This window comes from Aquarana catesbeiana, linkage group LG01 (assembly GCF_042186555.1).
Source record: "Aquarana catesbeiana isolate 2022-GZ linkage group LG01, ASM4218655v1, whole genome shotgun sequence".
Lineage (NCBI taxonomy): Eukaryota > Metazoa > Chordata > Amphibia > Anura > Ranidae > Aquarana > Aquarana catesbeiana.
This window is the reverse complement of record NC_133324.1, coordinates 877963159-877985841: the sequence shown is the minus strand read 5'-3', so window position 1 is coordinate 877985841 and position 22683 is coordinate 877963159. Positions and strand designations below refer to the sequence as shown.

Sequence of the window (22683 nt, the reverse complement as noted above, 5' to 3'; positions counted from 1 at the left end):
TAGAGCTTTCTTTTGGTGGTATTTAACCGCTTGCCGACCAGTGCACCGATGTACGACGGCAGAATGGCGCTGATAAAAGGGCGTACAGGTATGTCCTCTTTAAGAAACGGTGTCACGGGCATGCACCTGTCGCGGTCTCCATGACCGCGTGTCCCGCGGACTCGATGTCCTCCGGGTGCTCGCGATCATGTCACGGAGAGGGAGAACGGGGAGATGCTTTTGTAAACAAAGCATTTCCCTGTTCTGCCTAGTGACAGGACAGTGATCACAGCTCTCTCTCATCGAGAGCTGTGATCACTGTCCTGTGTGTTGAAGTCCAGCCCCCTAACAGTTAGAATCACTCCCTAGGACACACTTAACCCCTTCACTGCCCCCTAGTGGTTAACCCCTTTACTGCCAGTGTCATTTACACAGTAATCAGTGCATTTTTATAGCATTGATCGCTGTATAAATGATAATGGTCCCAAAATAGTGTAAAAAATGTCCGATGTGTCCGCCATAATGTCGCAGACCTGAAAAAAATCGCAGATCGCCGCCATTACTAATAATAAAAAAATTAAAAATAAAAATGGCATAAAACTATCCCCTATTTTGTAGACGCTATAAATTTTGCACAAACCAATCAATATACGCTTATTGCGATTTTTTTTTTTTTTACCAAAAATATGTAGAAGAATACATATCGGCCTAAACTGAGGGAAAAAAATGTTGGGGGATATTTATTATAGCAAAAACTAAAAAATATTGCTTTTTTTTTCTTTTTAAATTGTCACTCTTTTTTGTTTATAGCGCAAAAAATAAAAACCGCAGAGGTGATCAAATACCACCAAAAGAAAGCTCTATTTGTGGGAAAAAAAGGACGCCAATTTTGTTTGGGTACAACATCGCACGACCGCAATTGTCAGTTAAAGCGTCGCAGTGCTGAATCGCAAAAAGTGCTCTGGTCAGGAAGGGGGTAAAATCCTCCGGGGCTGAAATGGTTAATCACCGCTTTTTTTTATTTTTTGCAATATAAGCAAAAAAAGAGCGAAAAGAAATTTAAAAATAAACTTTTTTAGTTTCTATTGTAAAATTTTGCAAAGAAGTAATTTTTCTTCATAAAATTGGGCCAAAATTTATGCTGCTACATATCTTTAGTAAAAATAACCCAAATTAGTGTATATTATTTAGTCTACAAGCTATGGTGCAAATCATTGAAAATTGATCACACCTGATGTGCTGAAGGCCTATCTCATTTCTTGAGACCCTAACAAGCCAGGAAAGTACAAATACATCCCAAATGACCCCATTTTGGAAAGGTATTTAGTAAGAGGCATGGTGAGTTTTTTGAAGTTGTAATTTTTTCCTTGGGAAAATAAAGACTTATTTTTTTTTTTTTTTTTTTTTACACAAAATTGTCAAAATAACAAGTTATTTCTCTCACACAGCACATGTATACTTGCAATGACACCCCAAAATAAATCCAAGTAGCACCTCCAGGTGTTCTAGGAGCATAAATTACACATTTAATTTGATGAGAACCTGATCTGTGAGAATTTGATCTCACTTTTGAAGGCCCTGGAGCACCAGGACAATGGAAGCGCCCACAAAATGACCCAATTTTGGAAAGTTAACACTCCAATGTATAATCTATGAAGCATAATAAGTGTCTTGAGCAGGTTCATTTTTTTCCAGAAGTTTTGGGAAAATGTGGGGGGGAAAAATGAAATGGCATTTTTTTTTTTTTTTACACAAAGTTGTCCATTTATAAGATATTTCCAACACATAGCATGTACATAGCAAAAATGACACCCCAAAATACATTCTGCTACTCCTCCTGAGTATGGCGATGCCACATGTGTGAGACTTTTACACAGCCTGGCCTCATACAGAGGCCCAACATCCAAGTAGCACCGTCAGGCATTCTAGGAGCATAATTTACACACACAAATTCCTGCTAACCTATTGCATTGTTGAAGGCCCTTCATATTTCTAACACATAGCATGTACTGTACATACCAATTACAAACCAAAATACATTCTTCTGAGCAAAGTGTAAAGAAAAGATTACCTGCGGTTTTAATAGTGCAGTGGTCCACAGAGGAGAGCATGGAATATTGTCTATAGTCAGTATAGTACAGGTAGAGATGTCAGCAAGGCCAAAGCATTGGTCCAGGTAACAGGCAGGGATGTGGTCAGCAGCAGCGAAAGGATCGTCCATGCAGCAGCAGGAATACTGTCCATAGTTAGTACAGGCAGCAGGCAGAGATGTGATCAGTACAGCTAAAGTATTGGTCCAGGCAACAGGCATATGGTCCATAAAGTCCTGGGTCAGTGCAGGCAGAGATATTGTCAGCACGGCCAAAGTATTTGTCAAGGCAGCAGGCAGGACCATCAAGCTTAGGGCCTCAGTCAGGAAAGAGTGGGGACTGGGGTAGAGGCGTTTCCCACCCAAATCGCTTTGAAGCCTCCGGACTCCAGACTCTGTTCTGGGAACTACAAAACAAAGAGAAAATCAAAAACTGTTTTTCTCAACTCAGAACACTCTTCTGGAGCCCCTTGCATATGTGAGACCCCTGTGTAGCAGGGTGAAAGATTAGTCCAAGGGGCAGGCAAAAACATGGTCAACAGGCAGAGGTCAGTGCAGGTAAAAGGCTGAAATAGACGGTAGGCAGAGGCATAGTTGATAGTCCAGGGTCAGTTCACGTGAAAGCCAGAAACATGGTGCATAAACAATGCAGATAACAGGCAGAGGCATAGTCGATAAACAGGCCAGGGTCAGTTCACATGGAAGGCAATTATATGGTTGGTTGAGGCACAGGGAAATATTCAGGACAGAAATTGAAAACGGGGAAATGGCAGTCTGTTAGAAATATGGGCTAATGTTGGGAGGGACATTGGGGACAATGGAAACTGGCGTCTTTCCTAACTCCTCTTTTGCTGCACACCCGACATTTTTTTTTTGGCGTCTTCTTCTGGTTTCTGATGGTGGAATATTGTCAGGAAAATGGCGCTCATGCAGTCTGCTGACACAATCGGAGCGAACGCTTTCTGGGAGGGGGATCCTTGTTGATAGATCAGGGCAGTGACAATGTCTTACATAAATTTTAGTTAGGTGTTGGGTAGGGATGAGCCGAACACCCCCCAGTTCGGGTTTGCAGCCAGAACATGCGAACAGGTAAAAAATTTGTGCGAACACCGTTAAAGTCTATGGGACACGAACATGCATAAAGTGCTCATTTTAAAGGCTTATATGCAAGTTATTGTCATAAAAAGTGTTTGGGGCCCTGGGTCCTGCCCCAGGGGACATATATCAATGCAAAAAGAAGTTTTAAAAAAGGACGTTTTTTTGGGAGAAGTGATTTTAATAATGCTTAAAGTGTAATATTCCTTTAAATTTTGTACCTGGGGGGTGTCTATAGTATACCTGTAAAGGGGCAAATGTTTCCCGTGTTTAGAACAGTCTGACAGCAAAATGACATTTCTAAAGGAAAAAAAGTCATGTAAAACTACTATCGCTAGCGCCGGCTATAATGAATTGTCGGTCCGGCAATACACATAAAAGTTCATTGATAAAAACGGCATGGAATTTCCCCACAGAGGAACCCCGAACCAAAATAAAAAAAAAAATGCATGGGGGTCTCCCTAAATTCCATACCAGGCCCTTCAGGTCTGGTATGGATATTAAGGGGAATCCCGCTCCAAAATTGAAAAAAAAATAGTGTGGGGTCCCCCCAAAAATCCATACCAGACCCTTATCCGAGCACGCAACCTGGCAGGCTGCAGGAAAAGAGGGGGGATGAGAGAGCGCCCCCCCTCCTGAACCGTACCAGGCCACATGCCCTAAACATTGGGAGGGTGCTTTGGGGTAGCCCCCCAAAGCACCTTGTCCCCATGGTTGATGGGGAGAATGGCCTCATCCCCACAAACCTTGCCCGGTGGTTGTGGGGGTCTGCGGGCGGGGGGCTTATCGGAATCTGGAAGCCCCCTTTAACAAGGGGACCCCTAGATCTCGGCCCCCCCATGTGAATTGGTAATTGGGTACAAATGTACCCCTACCATTTCACAAAAAATGTGTCAAAAAGGTTAAAAAAAAAACAAAAGACAGTTTTTGACAAGTACTTTATTAATTTCTTCTTCTTCCATCTTCTTTCTTCTGGTCTTCCTTCGGTGTTCTTTTTTCTCCATCTTCTTCTCCATCTTCATCTTCCTCCGGCTTCTTCTCCGCTCTGTCCGCACGATCCGCCTCAGTGGGAGTCTTCCGCTTCGGTTCTTCTGACACTTCTTATATAACGGAGGACACCGGGTGGCCCCGCCCTCCTCTGACGCACGGGACTTCCCTGTGGCTTTCCCTGTGTTGTAAGAGGGGGCGGGGTCACCTGGCCCCGCCCTCTGGTTTATAAGAAGTGCTAGAAAAACCGAAGCGTCACACGGCGGAAGACTCCCACAGAGGCGGATCGTGCAGACGGAGCGGATTTTCTTTGGCTCTTTACCCTGATCGGGGCTGGGCTTTGTCCGCAGGGGCGCACACGCTGATCTGCATAGTGACTGGCTGTGATTGGACACAGCCGCTCATGAGGTAAAGGGCGAATTTCATTGGCTATTTACACTGATTGGGGAGGGGCTGTGTCCCGAGGGAAACGCCCGATCCCCAAAAGCCGCACTGCAGGCCCAGGGGGGCCCGCAGAAGCGGAGGACGTCAAATGACGCCCTACCAGGATGGGAGAGCCCTCCTGCGGACATCATATGACTATACGCCGGTATTGAAGTAGTTAAAGAAGAACTACAGTCTGCTCACATAATTTGTAATAAAAACATCTTTGCCATTCTCAAGCTTCCCTCCATCCACTTTGCATATTATTTTATATATAATATGATTCTGTACTTGCCAAATATGCTGCAGAAATCTCCCTCCACTGAGTCGTGCTGCAACCATTTTAACTGTGGGCAGCTTAAGCTGCTGCCTGTTCACTTCCTGGATTTACACAGAGGCACACATCCTAGAAACAGTTATTTTTTATTTTACCCGTAGGCCCTCATAGGTCATACAACTTATTTTCAGGGCTTTTGCCCTTAAGGAAATGGTTCTCTTTTCACTTTCAGAGTTCATTCCACTAGGTCTGTTGGTGTCTAATGGTCTTTCTAGCATCAAACATCTGTATCCCAGATTTGCAGGACTGCCATTTGGTTATCTGTTTACATGTTCTCACAAGTGTTACCATGTGGATGTTTAAACCTCAGCTGATGCAAACTTCATCCGCAAGATGTTTCAAGCTATCGCCTACATTTTTTCAGATTTCTTAATCCTTGTTTTTTTGTGGACCTGTTGGTACTTCTGTTTGTTGCCCACCGCTCACTTATTTTCTGTGGGACCTCCCATTATATGTGGATAAAAGCATTAAAGCATATTGTACAGGATGCCAAGGATTTGTCCTGGACAGACACTGTAGTAGGCCCATATTTAGGTTGTGGTCCCTTTACGGGGAATGACTTGTGTGCAGTTGGTGTACTCAGGTATTCTCACCCATGCAGGATGACAGGTTCCGGGGTAGTCTGATCAGAGGACTGACTTGGTCTTCTCTGGATTGATCATTCTTCATTTGGGACCTGTAAGAGGTTCAGAGAGATATTTGGGTGGGAAAGAACCTCCAACCCTGATTATGGGGATGCATACTAACACATTATAACATTGCTTTGCAGGGGATTTTTTTTTTTTTTTAAGATGCGGTTTACTACCGCTTTAACTTAAGTCAACCAAGAACAAAGATTAACATATTGTAGCTTACCTGTCCTTAGATGTGATGTCTGCCTTTGCTTTCAGTTTTTTCCATTTTTATCTTGTGGTCTTGCCACTAACACATTTTCTGTACCAGGGTGACAATGTTTACCAATTCTATTGCACCTCTGGATTACAAGACTACAGAACATCTCTCCCTCTCTCTCCCTCTCCCTCCCCTTTTCCATGACATAAGGAGAGGAGTCCACAGAAATAGCTGGAGTTAATGGTAGAAAATAAGTCAGGCTGAGTTTACAGAAAGTTATTTAGCTCACAAGAGTTCTGGCCAGCTTAACAAGAACATTTTCGCACTTCTTGAACAGATATAACAAAACACAATGGTATTTATAATCGATCAAAAGAGAGCAAATAGTAGAAGTTAATTGTTTGGGTTTACATACACTATAAGCCACCAAATCAATCATTTTGTTACTTGCATGGCCAGCATAACCGCAAGCAACACAAGTCTGAATGTAAAAGCATGTGCCATATGACCTTTGAAGTTTTTTTTAATGTGTATCTAGGGCAGTGTTTCTCAACCTTTTTTCAGGCAAGGCACCCTTTACAATTTTGCACACGCGTCTCGAGACACCCCATTCTAAAAATTAAAAAAAAACTAAAATAATAGTTTTACATAATTCAGCAGCACCCATATGCATAGGACACCTAATATTAGCGGTGATTTAGTTTACCAAAGCAAACACCTTTGCACACTGTGGATCGCTGAGCTGTGTCAGTCATCTTTTCACATGGAGTAGTGCAGCGTACTTGCAGAACTTTAAGAGCCAGAAAATCAATAAGCACATATTTTCAAAATACACAAGACAGAAGATTATTACTTGGATCTTGTGCTTTGTATATCCAGATATGTGCAGTATACCAGCATATATATATATATATATATATATATAATATTATAATAGAGAGAGAGAGCTCCTATTCAGGTTGCCTGTAAAAAGGTTCTCTGTTGTTGTTAATACTTTACTCTCCTCTAAATTACCTTGCTAAGGCCACAAGAGTTCTGCTCTCTTAGCATTACTATGGAAACAAGACTTCTCATTGCTTGGCCTGCCAGGTGATTGCAAATGATCATTGATCTGTGTGTAAGTTCATTGGACGTAACAGTCTTGTGTGGAACCAAACAAAGCTGAGAGACAACTGGGAGCATACTGGGAGCATATGAAATACATTCATTAATGTGGGATTTGTTGGAAAAGAACTGTAGTTTGAAAATGACTCACCGGCATGAAATGGGTACAGTAATTGCGTGCAGAATAGTCATTGCTTTTGGGTACTTTGTGTTTGCCATGATAGTGCCAACCATTTTCGTGGAGTGTGTGTCTGTGGCCTATCTCACCCATTGGCAGGCTTTATATGTTCACACTCAAGCTAATTGTGGCTTTAAATTTTCAAAAAGATATTGGATATAGTTTAATATTTGCCAAACTAGTCACACTGTAGTGGTGTCTGAAATGTAGTGCAGTCTCATTTGGTATAGAATAGATACAATACAGACATGTCCAAGAGTTTGAACTTGCTGGTTATGGAACTCCCAGGTCCTTAGTGTTCAGTGATGGGGGATACAAGTACATATTTATAGCTATTTATTCTACTTGTAGGAGGCCTCTACATGTGGGCAATATACATGTTCTCAGCTTGAAGTTATCTTAGTTGACTTAAGTTAAAGCAGTAGTAAACCGCATCTTAAAAAAAAAAAAAAAAAATCCCCTGCAAAGTAATGTTATAATGTGTTAGTATGCATTGCATACTAACACATTATGCAAGACTTAACTTAAAACAAAGCCCTCCAGCGGCTGACAGGGCTTCCATCTTTACCCGGTCTTCTGGCTAAATGAGTGGCCGGGAAACGATAACGTCACTCCTGTGCATGCGTGCGAGAGCCCTCATTTACGGCATGAGCTCTGAAGGTGTGGCATGGTATGCTGCACCTTTAAGGGTGCATGCGCCGGCAGCGTGATTATCTCCTACACAGTGCAAGTTTAGGAGATATTCACTGTACCTACAGGTAATCCTTATAGGCTTTCCTGTAGGTGCAAGTGTAAAAAATTGTGTTTACTGCTTGCTTTATTTCCCACCAGGATATCACCTATCGGGAAGGTGAATACCGCATTTTCATTTATTAGCCTGTGGGATGCCAATTTTGTTCCAGTTACTATGAAATGACTGCTGTGTGTATTTGAAATGGGGGGGGGGGTAAATACAAAAGGGGGGTGATTAAAAAAGGGGAGGCCTGAGGACTCCTAATTTGAAAGGATGGGGCCTGAGCTGAGGAGTTCAATGTGGAACGAGGGAGTGTGGACTCTGCTGTAAAGGGGGTCCCTGAGGACTCTAAACTCTGATGTAAAAGTTGAGGGAATTGAGTGCTCTTATGTTAAAGACTGAGCATTCTGATGCGAAGAGGGAGTGGGGGCTGAAGACTCTGAGGTTAAAGGGGGGGGGGGGTAATTTAAAAGGGGAGGACTGAGGACCCTGATGTGAAGGGGGCAGGGGGGTGGGTAGTGAGGCTTCTGATGTGTTTGTGTGGGGGGGGGGGGGGTTTATCTGAGAACTCTGATGGGGGGTTGTCTTCTGATTTCACAAGGGGCCCACATTAGAATGGAGTGCCTTGAGATTTTGGATACTGTTAAAGGATGTCATCATTCTTTGAAATAGGTTCAGGATCACTGGTTTACATTGTTAATACAGGTTTACTTAAAAAACCTTGTTGTAGAAGGCATCCTAAGGTGCCTGGTCTTACTTTACTGTGCTCCCAAGCCACCCCAGTTTGATACATAAAAATCATTATTTAAGTAAAATTAAGGCTAGCCATAGAAGATTTTTTTTATTATTCATGCAGCCACTGGGCTAAATGGGAAAAAACCCCCAAAAAGACTGATTCCTCTATCCATGCAGATAAGGTGGATAGAGGAATCTCCTGCAGCGTAACGTTGTGTTTTGACAGCGGCACCTGGCACTGTCAGCATACATTGATAACCAACTGCAGCCACTGATGAGTGCAGTGTTTTCCAGCAATCAACTTCTGTCAAACAGGGACAGCCAAACACTGATGGAAATTTGTTTGGTCCCTGCTGACCTGTTCAAATTTTGATCCATCGATGTCCACCTTAAGCACTTCTTTACACAGGCGTGCTCTGGCCTAGTGATAGGACACTAAATAATGCATTATGGGAGCTTCAGTGCAGTGTATATTTCTGTTGCAGTGTTAGACGAAAATAAATTTCATAGTGATAGTCAGTGGGTATTCCTTTATGGAATTACTGAGCAGGAAATTATCTGTGCTTGAAGATCTTGTTTTCCACAATATTATCTTTATTTTGTGAATGTTATTAAAGTGTACCTAAACCCTAACAATGAACTTATCTTATTTTTTCACTTTTGGTCTCTTAAATCTACCATTGTCACAGTATGTATGGTCTTTTGTATGAGCCCACAGTTTGGGCTTATGTATTTTGTACGTTTTAAAAATTTTGAAGAAGGGCAGCCTCGAGCAGCGTGGGTGCAGTGCAGTGTACCCACGGTTTTCATGCGGGTTAGCTGCACTTTCCCATAGAATTCTGTCCCATGGTTTTGTTGCACTTTCGGAAAACTCACCAAAACCACAGGACAGCCAACCTGTACGAAAACCATGGTTACACTGTAAAGCCACCCTCAAACAAAAATCTTTTTTTTTTTTTTTTTTTTTTAATAAGGGAAAAAAATTCCTGTTGATCGTACCAGAAATACCATGTGCTTGGAACTTCCTGCGCTTTGTGCCTATTACCCTAAAAACCCATTCAGTGCCATCAGCCCTGCTTAGCTCACTATTGTGGTTACAGACACTCCTTGTGTTATGAAGATAGGAAAGTTGTTCTGTAGTTCTAATACACTTCCTGTTCTTGAGTGCTCCTCCATAGATGCAGTACAGTGAGTGAGCGTTGTCACCTTAGGACAGGAAGTGTGTTACTGGTAAGATCCGCAGGTGAAAATAAAGGAAAAAAGCCTAAAACTAAAAAATAATATAGACACTATCTAAGAACTAGTAAGCTGGAATATAATAAATTTGAATTCTTGGGTGTTGGATAAGCTTTAAAGATTCTTCTAGTTTTGAAAATGGTTTTATGTAGAGCTTCCTTTGATTGCATGGTAAATATTGTGTCTAGATGTATCAGACAGCCGCACTAGTTACTGATGTGCTAAGCCCTCTGATCTTACATGTTTGGGATCTTGAGTTTATTTCCCACCAAGGGGGTTTGTGTTCAAGTCTGTAGAAGTTCCCTCCATGTTTGCTGGTTTATCTACCTTCTCCAAAAACATTCTACCAGATCAATCCCACCCAAGTTATGTATGCATGTTTATGGCTGTTCTGGGAACATTGGACTGAAAGTAGGAATCGTGACTACTTCCATGTACTTTGTAAAGAGCTGCAAAACTGGATGGCTCTGTATGAGGAAAATATAATATCTGTTGCTTGTTCACTGTTGTTCTTCCTTAGGATTCCAAGTGGGTGGAAGAGAAACAGCTGCTTCTGCGGAAAAATCAAGACTTGTCAGAAAAGGTACGATAATATAGGTCTACATCTGCAGCTCACGGGTTCTGTTGCCAATTAATGTTTGATGATTTATTAATTGGGGGGGATGGTCCTATTGAAAGAGCAGGGCACAAAATCGTTGGCTGAACATTGGCTGCATCCAATTGGGGTGTAGCCTCTGTTTGGGTATTTGGCAGCTGCTGGTGCCGGCTGTGAAAATACAATAGTCACTGTGGGAGATCATCCCATCCACATTGTTTAGTGTGGATAGAGAAACCTGTCAAAAGATTTTTTTGTTTTCATTCAGCCTGTAGACTGAACTAAAAAGATTCTAATAGTGTATGGCTGGTTTCAGAATTGTCTTTGAGCAGAGTGTTGGAAAGTACTGCTCCTGTTGCAACCATTTGGAAGGCCCCTTTCACAAGACCATTCCGATGAGGTCCACCTGTCAATTTTTAAGGCAGACCTGATCGGACGGTACGTTCATCCCTACATCCGGTCCAATCCTTTAAAAACAAACAGATGGGGATCTGTTCTCCCCTGTGTAGGTGGATTGGATCGGAGGTAGTCGGGTGTAAACTGATAGGGGAGTCTGTTTCCACTCAGCTGCCCATCGAACAGAGCAAGCTCTGTCCCTGTGCACTTTGCATAAACTGAGCGTACACGGACCTGTCATCTGCCCTCTCAGCTCTGATCAGCAGGGGATCTGTGAGTGGATCCCCTGCTGATCGGAATGGAGTCTGCCCCGTGTGAGGGCTTTAACTATTGATGTTTATGTACACCATTAGTGTACAGAACACTCCCAGAAATGCCATCAACAAACAGTTTTTCTTCAGTTTTACAATTCCTGTAATGTACATTTATCACCCAGAGAGGATTTTTTTTTCTCAACAAAAGTGGAGTTTGGGATGAATTGGAACTCCAATTGTGAGCCAGATCTTCTCATCTACAGTGGGGAAAATAATCATTTGATCCCCTGCAGATTTTGTGAGTTTGCCCACTTTTGTTTATCATATATGTATTTTAAATGATAGAAACAGCATATCAACCAAAAATCCAGAAAAAGCATAATACAAATGTTATAAATTGAGTTGTAGTTCAGTGAGCAAACTAAGTACCGTATTTATCGGCATATAACACGCACAGGCGTATAACACGCACCTTCAATTTAGGAGGTAAGTTTCAGGAAAAAAATAATACATTTTAAATAAAGAACTTTGAAGCAAAATAAGGGTCAGTGCCCATCAATGGAGCCTCACCATTGCCCATCTGCAGCCTGATCAATGCCATCTGCAGCCTCACAATTGCCCATCAATGCAGCCTGATCAATGTCCATCTGCTGCCTCACAATTGCCCATCAATGCAGCCTGATCAATGCCCATCTGCAACCTCACAATTCTCATCAATGCAGCCTGATCAATGACCAATGCCTCACTTTAGATTACTGCTGCCTCGGGGGGGCAGGGAGGGGGGCAGGACGAGCACCGTCAGATTACATACAGCGAGAATCTTCTGTTTACTCGGCGGCCCCTTTAATACAAAGTCCCGCCTCCTGGACCGGCTTCTACGATAGACAGAACACTGGTCCAATGTAGGCTCAGGAGATGGGACTTCCTATTATAGAGGCCACTGAGTAAACAGGAGATTCTCGCTGTATGTAATCTGACGGCTCTCATTCTGCCCCCCTCCCCGTTCCCTCCTAGGCAGCCCAAATTGCAGTATCGGCGTATAACACGCACACACTATTTGCACCCGATTTTCAGGGTGAAAAAGTGCATGTTATACGCCAATAAATACAGTATTTGATCCCCAAGCAAAACATGACTTAGTACTTGGTGGGGAAACCCTTGTTGGCAAACAGATCTTCTCTTTACAGATATTCTCTAAATCCTTAAAAGGGAACTGCAGTCTGCTCACATAATTTGTAATAAAAACATCTTTGCCATTCTCAAGCTTCCCTCCAACCACTTTGCATATTATTTTATATATACTGTGATTCTGTACTTGCCAAATTTGCTGCAGAAATCTCCCTCCACTAAGTCTGGCTGCCTCCATTTTAACTGTGAGCAGCTGAAGCTGCTGCCTGTTCACTTCCTGGATTTACACAGACACACAGAGGCACACCTCCAGCTCTGCAGCCCTGCAGTTCTCATGGGCCCTCTTATGACTCATCCCCCCTCCCTTCCTGGCAAACTCTCAGGAGAGTGAGCGAGAGAGATGTGCATGATGTCATAAGCCTAGGCTTTTTACTAGACAAGGAAGAGAAAGTGGGCTCTATAAGGTATTTACTGGCAGAAAAAAAATGTTTTAACTTTGGATAGTAAAGCAACAAGGGCAGAAGATTTAATATGATAAGATGATGAAAAAATTACTGAAGGTCCGCTTTAAGGTTTCTTGGCTTTCTCTTGGCAACTTGAAGTTTCAGCTCCCTCCATAAATTTTCTATAGGATTAAGGTCTGGAGACTAGTATAGAGTATTTTATTCCTGATCTACCATGTAGGAAATAAAATAGCAAAGGGAAAAGCTGCTTGCACTGGATAGGGTCCTAACTGGCCCCTATTGGTATAGTAAGCTAGCAAGTGGGTGTGGTGCTGCGCTAATCCAAGTAAATGAATAATTAAATAGGTGGAAGGTATACTGCAGTGCTGAACATCTAAATGTGTAAAAGGCTAGCCCAAAGCATGGGCGTGAGGTGTACTCTCAGTGAGTGCAATAGTATAAAGTATTGTGAGGTCCCAGTTAAAATTAAATATAACTAATCTTAAAGAAGGGTACATATAAATATCCGGACTTGTGCAAAAATGCAATTAAATCAACATGAACGTTAAAAAGCATGCAGTGAAACTCAAGTGATGCATAAAATATGAGTGACGAAAACGATTGATACACCCAATTTGCAAAAAGGTGGAATGAAAAACAAAGAGATACAATGTTACACTGTACGTCCGGAGAGATCTCCAGACGTATAAAATAGTTTAAATTGTCCAGTGCAAGCAGCAAGTGCTCAAATACAGCATACAAACATATATACAGTCCAAAAAAAAAAAAGTGGCTTGTGTAACAAAGCAATCTTCAATAACTTATCAGTCCTTAAGGTGCCAAACAGTGCAATAGTACAAAACGGAAAACTTTCTTCATAGACCAATCACTTGAGTAGGTGGGGGATGTGGAGTGTATAGATCAGGGAGGGATATTCAGTCCTCTTCATGCAGCAATCCTACACTAGTGGGTAATGGCCCCTTACCTCATTATACTGAGGTTACAGCATAAATCAAACACCGCTCACAGCTGCTCCCATGGGGGGTTGGTCCTGGGTCCCGTACTGGATCTCTGTATACCTTAGATCCTCAAGGGGCAGGGTGGCCAAAAGAGGAAAGGGATGCCATATAGTGTAGTAATTTGTAAAACCAAGTAGCTTTATTCACAGTAAAAATCGTACTCGCACAATGTATAGCAGAGCGCGCAAGTAACCGACGAGCGGCGAGCTCGTACACTTCTGACAGTGGAAGGTGCCTGTCCTGTCCCTACGCGTGGCGTCACGGGTCACGTGACTTCATCAGGGGTCTGGAGACTGGCTAGGTCACTCCGTGACCTTAATGTGTTTTTTCTTGAGCCACTCCTTTGTTGCCTTGGTGGTATGTTTTGGGTCATTGTCATCCTGGAACACCCATCCACGTCCCATCTTCAGTGTTCTGGCTGAGGGAAGAAGGTTTCTTCTCCAAGATTTTATAATACATGGCCCACTTATTGGCCCCTTGATGTGCAAACTCTGCCTGTACCTTAAGAGAACCGGCCCCAAAGCATGTTTTCACCTCTGTGCTTGACTGTAGGGATGGTATTCTTAGGGTAATTTTTCTTCCTCCAAACAAAGCGAGTCAAAATGCCAAAGACCTCAATTTTGGTCTTATCTGACCACAACACTTTCTCCCAATCCTTCTTTGAATCCATTAGATGTTCACTGGCAAACTTCAGACTGGGCCTATACATGTGCCTTCTAGAGGAGGGGGACCTTGTGGGCGCTGCAGGATATCAATCCATGGCGGCGTATTGTGTTACCAATGGTTTGTTTGGTGACTGTGGTACCAATGGTTTGTTTGGTGACTGTGGTCCCAACTGCCTTGAGATTATTTACAAGCTCCTCCCGTGTAGTTCTTGGCTGATCCCTCACTTTTCTCATTATCATCTTTACCCCATGAGGTGAAATCCTGCACGGAGCCCCAGACAAAGGGCGATTGAGGGTTATTTTGTATTTCTCCATTTGCGAATAATCACTCCAACAGTTGTCTCCTTCTCACCAAGCTTCTTGCAGATGGTCTTGTAGCCCATTCTAGACTTGTGCAGGTCCACAATCTTGTCCCTGAATTCCTTTGACAGCTCTTTGGTCTTGCCCATGGTGGTGAGATTTGAATGTAAGAAGGATTCTGTGTACAGGTGTCTTTTATACACATAATGAGTTGTTGTTAGGAGCACCTTCTTGAATTGACAGTCTGTGGGAGCCAAAATTATTGTTGGTAGGGGATCAAATTCTTATTTTACTCACTGAGCTGCGACTCAATTTATAACATTTGTATCATGTGTTTTCTGGAAAACATTCTTGTGGAAGGTCTTTTCAGGAGAGAGGAGGCTGTTATAGCCACAAAGGGTGCAAATCCATATTCAAGTTCATGATTTCAAAATGCGATGTCAGGTGTCCACATACTTTTGGTCATGTAGTGTTTGACATAGATCATATCTGCGCTACTGTGTGAAATTGTATGTACAGGAATTATTTTGACGCTCACGCAAAAGTGGTGCAAGGTTTAGATATGTCAGGAGGCATATCTGAGAACCTAAAAAAACACAAGTCAGCAAATTGTCAAGGATTATAATAGAGCAGTAAGCATGACCGTTGATATGCTTCATTTGACCTGCTTTGTGTTGGATTGCCTACTTTTAGAACTAAACTGTCTTATTGACGTTGTTTGACATGCAGGCAAAGCGGGTTCAATGCAGTAAAACTGTGTGATTTACATTATAACTCAGTAAAACTCAATACAGCTACATTTGAATGCCCGTCAACATAAGCCCTAACAGAACCAAGGCCTGGACTCACAGGAAAAGTATGACATTTTGGCAGTGACAGCACTTACTTGGAAACAGACTTTTTTTGACTTAAGTGTCTAACTCTGTTCCATGAATACAAAGAGGTTGCACAGAAATTGTGATTGCTTTTATAATGCTGTGTTTGATTTGTTTCAGATCTTTAAGTTTGAATTGGAGGAGAGCCAGCTGAAAAATGAAATCCAGGATGCCAAAGACCAGAATGAACTGTTAGAGTTCCGGGTGTTAGAGTTGGAAGTAAGAGATTCCCTCAGTAAACTGTCTCCAGGGGCAGAGATTGCATTTGAGTCCCGGATTAAATATATATAATACACTTCACTTCCAGGAGATGTGACATGTGATGCCTTAATACATTTCCCTGAGTTTATGAATTGACATGAAAAGTGATCAGTGTCTAACCCTTTATTGCCCTTTTTTGGATTAGGAAGTGTTAACAATTTCCATGTGTCTCCTCTGCCATTCCGTTTTATGCATGTCTAACATACAATTGTAAACTGTGAATTTTGTTAATCCTGTTTTTAAATGTTATGTTTTTGTTGTGCATGTTTAACCCATTTTAAATGTATGTATGTTTTTTTTTGGGGGGGGGGGGGGGGGGGTGGTTTTTGTTTGTTTTTCTGGGGAAGAAAAAATTCATTATTTTCCGTTAATAAAACCCATTTTGTATTTGAATATACTCACTCTTATTTATGCCATCTTCATTCTTGCATGCTGTTCACTTTTTTTTTTTTTAATCCTCCTTTTTTTTTCTCCATCACCCAGCATGAAACCTCTTAACTTCAGCCTGATTTTAGAACTACAAAAAATATAGCTTTACATGATTTAAATGACAATACATATGGATTATTTTATTTAAAGTGTAGCTGTACACAAACAAAATCAACCAAACTGAGCATTCACTCAGAGGAATGTGCACATGTGCTCATCTTGCACTTTTCCAATGTACTTCTTGGGCCAGAGTCCTGTATTATGCAAACTTTGATTTTTTTTTTTTTTTTATGTTTGTCCTTATGGGGTCTTACCATTCATCAGTGGAGCCATCAGTCATACTAAAGCTGTGGTGAGGCCACATACCATCTTCATGGGATAAAGTAGATATTTGTCTAATAGAGTGGCTCCAGGATACACTGGGGGGAATCAAGGTACATACAGGTGTTGAGATCCTCCAGGTGTTTGCTTTTTAAATTCCTGTGCTCAGTGTAGTTGTTTTTGAGTACAGATCCAGTTTAAATAAGGCAAATGTATGGTGTGCAGGAACCCCTGACATGAGAATACCTCTTTCAGAGATCGGTCATCAGTATTATAACATATGATTGGTTCCTATAATGTCCTGCACTATAGCATTACCTTACTGAATACATCTTATTTTTCCTTCACTCTTTACAGTTGACATTGCCCTAGCTACAACACACGAATAAACTCTGAACAAATAAATGTGCTCATTCTTTTCTACATAGTACTGTATTTTTAGAGTGCAAACTATAAAAATTAACTTGGTTAATACAGCAAGCATAAAAACACATAAAAGAGGTTTTACATGCAAAACATGAAACAAAACTTAAACAGGTATATCAGGAATACACTTTAGTTTGAACTGTCAGTGTGCTTAGCTAGCTCTCAGCACCTGTCAATCACCGGCCTCATTTCCTGCCTGCTCTACAGTAATGATGCATAGTGACACATATAAGTAAGTATGATGTGCTACACACACCTATTTTTGGATCCCAATTTTCCAGGCTTGTTTGAATGAAGAGAGTGATCAATGGTTATTTTTATGCTGAACCGATGCAGTGGGTGAACCACTTTACTGATAAGATAGACGTAGGGTCTACTAGCACCCTTAGAGAGATACATTGCAGAATTTTTTTAGTTCATAGATTAATTAAAAAATGTCATTAAAATTTAAAAAAACTTAAAGTAATTAATTCACCATTGTTTCTGTGAGGGTGATTGACAGTTGTTCCTCACACCTGTTGAATGCACATCAGAAGCTGGGATTGTAAGGATGTATTGAGCCAAATTACACATTTGGTTTAAGGTTTGCTCAGAGTAAAAAGCAATGGCTGGTAGTTCCCGATGCAGTGGCTGTCTTATACTGTTTGAAGCTCACTTAAGCAGGAGTGATAACCAGCCCCTGTATTCCCAAGCTCTTGTGTATATGAACCCTTAAGACTTGGACAGGTTAGACTAGAGAAGAGTTTCCTAAATCCATTCCCAAGGCCCACCAACAGTGCATGATTTACAAGTAACCTCACACATGCACAGGTTTTGTAATTAGTGCCCCAAAAAATACCTGAAGGTTTGTTAAACACTATTATAAAGTAGTACTTTTACTTTTGCCCCTGCAAGATTTATATATGAATGTTGACACCAAAATCTTTTTCCACCAATTTGGCCTATCATTTATTTCCCAGTTGCTTTGGACATAGTAAAGATCTCTTTAAAGCATCACAAACTTTAGTCAAAAGGCAAAATGTGATGTGGGGAGTGCAGTGCTTCATAGCAACCAATCAGAAAATGTATTTTCCCATTTTTGTTTTCCCACTTCATCTTGATGCATGTAGTGGTATTCTTATTTCATACATATGGGCTTTGGAAAGATAGACCTCCTATTTGCTAGTATGTGCATGTTCATGGATCTCCTTACAAGCTTTTTGTGACTACGTTAAAGGGTCTGTTTACCCAAAACTATTTCGGTGTTGTGTTAGATCACGCAACTGCTTTTTTCATCTCTTGGTGATTCTGTTAGCGAGTTAGTGAGATCTCTACACTTAAATACTTAGGCCCTCTTATCTGCGGTGGCAGAGCTTCCTTCTTGACCACTCCATAAAGATGCCAACATTTCTGATTATAATCTACTGAGCTTAGCCAATGGAAGAAGTTGCATAGAATTACAGGGCAGAAATATGGTAAGGCAGACCTATATATACTCTGTGGAGCAGAACATGTTTGAAAAGTTTAATGCAGCTATTATAAGGAAGGCTTTACATTTTGGGGGATGCAGGAAGTTTAGCAAAGAGTGACAGCAGGGCGACTGAAAGACCAAGATCTCCATTAGTTACATTTTATCACTGGGGTACCACAGATGTAGACTAACCCACTAAATAATTCAACCAGGAGTCAATTATGTAAATCTGATATATCATTGTTTGCTACACTGGCTCTCTACACTTCCTCCTTTTGGCCCATTGATGACTTTACATTGCAATTAGATATATACTCGGCTTGTACTATTACAGTTTTCATATTCAGTTTTCTGTCAACATACTAATTCCTTTTTCTTTTTTTTTTTTTAAGTTGAATGTCAACTTTTGCATGCTACTCTGTACCATAACACTAATGTCAAACATCTCTATAGATGTAGGGTACAACCTTTTCTTGCAGCTAGAATCCACCTGTCTCGTAAATTTGTGAAATATTGTACTTTATAAAACATATATTGCATCTAATCCTAGTATACCTTAAGAAGCTTTGTGCCCAGTTTAAGATATGCACACCTCTTGGAGGAACTGTACAGCATGAGTCAAAATTGATTTCAACACTTGTATAGGGGGCATTGTATGGGTACAGCTGTATTTCAGTTCTACTATACAGGTATAACTCTCCAAAGTATTTTGGAAGATTGTGTGTGAATGGTTGCAATTCTTTGATTTGAAGAGATACTTAGGGGTCTATTTATAATGTTTTCACAATTTTCTATTTGGATTCAATTGAAAAAAGGTATGAATCATTTATAAATAGCTCTTAGCATTTTACAAGCCTCTGCTTTTTTTTTTTCTTGTATTCTTAAATGAGATGGTAATATGTCAGGTTCTGCACTTTATATTGTTGATTTTGCGTACAGTACAAAACTGCTACATCTCAGCCCTATCTGGTGCCTAGAGCAACGCTGTGCTTTGTCCAAGGGCAAAGATATACTCGTATAATATGTCTAAAGGTTTTGCATAAACAGCCCCACGTATTTATAGCTGCCACTTTTCAACACTGTGTTCATATTAGGGCAATATTCCATTACATTCCTACTAGGTTTAAATGTGAAATAACACATTTTTCCCCAGGAGAGAGAACGAAGGTCTCCAGCCTTTAACCTCCATATAGCCAGCTTCCCAGAAAATAATGGAAGCGCTCTGCAGCTATTCTGTCAGCAGGAAGGAATTAAGGTAGATCCAGATTCACTTCCCTCTTCTAGTGCATCCCATGTCTTTCACTGCCATTAACTCACTATTAAAACCAACACTTTGACAGAAGCATCTCGTAAACCTGTTACTACTGGTTTTTCCAATATTGTGCCGTCATGCATGGTTATCCTCTCCTGTGTAAGGCCTATGTGTCTTGTGTAAGCCTGTAATGCAAGCTAACATTGTGTTTTTGGAGTCCACTGTGAGCTGCAGATTATGTAATATTAAACTACACTTATGGCTTTCACATACAAGAGGCAGCCATTATCTGTTAAACCATCTCGTGCTAATGTGACCTGTCAGTTCTATAGTGGACAAACTTATAAAACTTCTGTAAAGGGAAGTGATGGCCATACCGACTAAGGTTTGTTTTATTTTTATTTGGCATAGGTTTTTTTAACACTTGACTGGTATCTACTGGCATCACTTTTCAGTTTGAATTGATATGCCATGTTAGCTGAGACCGCAATATGGCTGCCTCTGGCTTGTGCATGTAGATAGAGCTACAGTGTTAGAGACTGTGGTGTTCTAAACAGCCAGGTAATGCATTTCAACACAACTGACCGCTACAAAAATGCATCATTATCAAATGTATAATCATTAAATATTACATAGAATATTACTGTTTCATTTATATGTATGTATTTAAAATATATATAAAACCATCAGAAAAAAATGATCACAAATATTGCTCTGAGAATTTTAGGTTACATTGACTGAGTAAATTACCCAAAATGACACTTAAAAAAATATAGTTTGTCTCCTTAGGTAGTTGATAGTTTGGTTCTCTTAAAATAATCAGTTAGAACTGATTGTGCTGAACAAGCTCCAATACTACAAAATAGGAACCTAACGGTGCCTGCATGTACCTTGGGATGCCTTTGCCAGGTTCCGGGGTGCCCAAAATACTATAAAACAATGTGCAAATTTCAAAATGTCCTTTGCTGCTTTCCTCACATTTCCCTTGGCCTAGCACTATGACAGGCAGCTATACTGCCCACTTGGAACATAAAGCAAAAGGGAAGCAGTCGACGGGTTCTTGAAACGATGGAGTCTCAAAATGTGAATGTTACAGGTTTGGAGAATCAGAGCACCTATTCTCCAAACCGTACCATTTGGGTATTGACTGATACAATCATCTGCTAAAAATATAAATAAAAAAGATTTTACTTCTAATAATTACTGACTGTAGACTGACTTCTAAATAAAAAAATTTAAGAGGGTACTTGGTGCCTTTTGGTCTCCGTCTAGCTATAATTGGCCTAAAGCTACGTAAGAAGGCAGGATAACAACCTCACAAAGAATTAACTGCTGTATTGGAAAAGCATCACCCTTCAGGTTGGTAGCTGTATAAGATCACAAAAGGAAAAAAAGGGGAATTGGCACCACAGAACCTGCTGACTAATTATGGATTTCAGTTGAGAGTGCTGCTACTCAATCCTAGTGAATCAGAAGTAAGAATAATAAACAAAAATAGTGCAACTCTATAGAAAATCCACAAATACATGAATCTTTCTTAAAATCAACAATGATGAACTCCTATTAATTTTATATACCAGTATATAAATGTACCAGCATCTTCCTATCAATATTCTATCTCTATTAAATACATATTAAATATTTTTAGCGCATAATAGTAAAGTGCAAGTGCTAGAACACTATGTATGTGTCTATATAAACATAAAGTGCAAGTGCAACTATATTATGTGTGTCAATCAATATGTGTACTGCGGCCCATTCTCCGAAAGGAGGGGATCATGCTCTGCTTCGGTATGTCACAGTACATGTTGCCATTCATGGTTCCCTCAATGAACTGTAGCTCCCCAGTGCCGGCAGCACTCATGCAGCCCCAGACCATGACACTCCCACCACCATGCTTGACTGTAGACAAGACACACTTGTCTTTGTACTCCTCACCTGGTTGCCGCCACACATGCTTGACACCATCTGAACTAAATAAGTTTATCTTGGTCTCATCAGACCACAGGACATGGTTCCAGTAATCTATGTCCTTAGTCTGCTTGTCTTGAGGAAACTGTTTGCAGGCTTTCTTGTGCATCATCTTTAGTAGAGGCTTCCTTCTGCGATGACAGCCATGCTGACCAATTTGTTGCTGTGTGTGGCGTACGGTCTGAGCACTGACAGGCTGACCCCCCCACCCCTTCAACCTCTGCAGCAATGCTGGCAGCACTCATACGTCGTTTTCCCAAAATACTTACAAAAATGTGAGGGGTGTACTCACTTTTGTGAGATACTGTGTGTGTTTATGTATATATATCTATATAATTATAAAAGGAGTCCATCATTGTTGATTTTAAGAATGGCTCATGTAATTGTGGATTTTCTATAGGGCTACGCTATTTTTTGTTTATTTTTGTTGGCAGCTGTATAAGGCCTCATGCACAGTGGACGTTATAAAAACGCCAAAAGTGTTAGCTGTAGAACACTGTAGCTTCAGAATGAGTTTGCAGCATTTTTACAGTAGCATTTTTTTTCTGCAGCCAGTTATCTCCCCAGCATGTTATCCTATGTGTCCATGCACACATAGGCCTTTAACAGCGTTTTTTGGCAAGGGCGTTTTCTGGCTGGAAAAACCCCCCAGAACTAGTGGGGTTTAAGAGGAGTTTTTCAACTGTAAAAATGCTCTAACTCTGATAAAAGCTTAAAAATACTGAAAAACGCGACTATTCGGCATTTATCAGCATTTTTGAGCCGTAGGCTTTTGTGGGAGTATAGTTTTGCCAAAAAAAAACTAAAATAAAATGCAACAGCTAAAAAAACGGTACAGCAAAAACGCTGCAAAACTCTTTTTCTACAGCTAACGCTACTGGTGTTTTTATAACGTCCAGTGTGAGGCCTTAGAGCGTTTTTACGCTGAAGCCAAAAACAGCAGCTGTAAAAACGTCCAGTGTGCATGAGGCCTCAAGCTGGGTACACATGGGCCGAATGTCGGGAAACCACAGCCGGTTAAAAAAACGGGCGACATTTGGGCCGTGTGTACGTCGGTCTGTCTGACATTCGGCTGGCTTCTGTCGAACGTGCATGCTGGAAAACCAGCATCCAACTGACGCCCGATTAGCACTCTCAACCAATGGCAGAGAGCAAAGATTTGAGTGTTCTG

General features: G+C 41.1%; 1 protein-coding gene across 9 annotated transcripts in view; it reads left to right on the top strand.

Moving 5' to 3' along the window:
• JAKMIP1 (janus kinase and microtubule interacting protein 1) overlaps positions 1–22683 on the top strand; it is a 343790-nt gene that overhangs the window by 225010 nt on the left and 96097 nt on the right. For 8 of the 9 annotated variants that reach the window (XM_073610357.1, XM_073610340.1, XM_073610326.1 and 5 more), the window contains exons 12-14: positions 10248–10310; positions 15523–15621; positions 19443–19544. In XM_073610357.1, the coding sequence (XP_073466458.1) occupies positions 10248–10310; positions 15523–15621; positions 19443–19544 (264 nt within the window). The remainder of the gene's footprint in view (positions 1–10247; positions 10311–15522; positions 15622–19442; positions 19545–22683) is intronic. The other variant, XM_073610383.1, reaches the window with a different exon arrangement.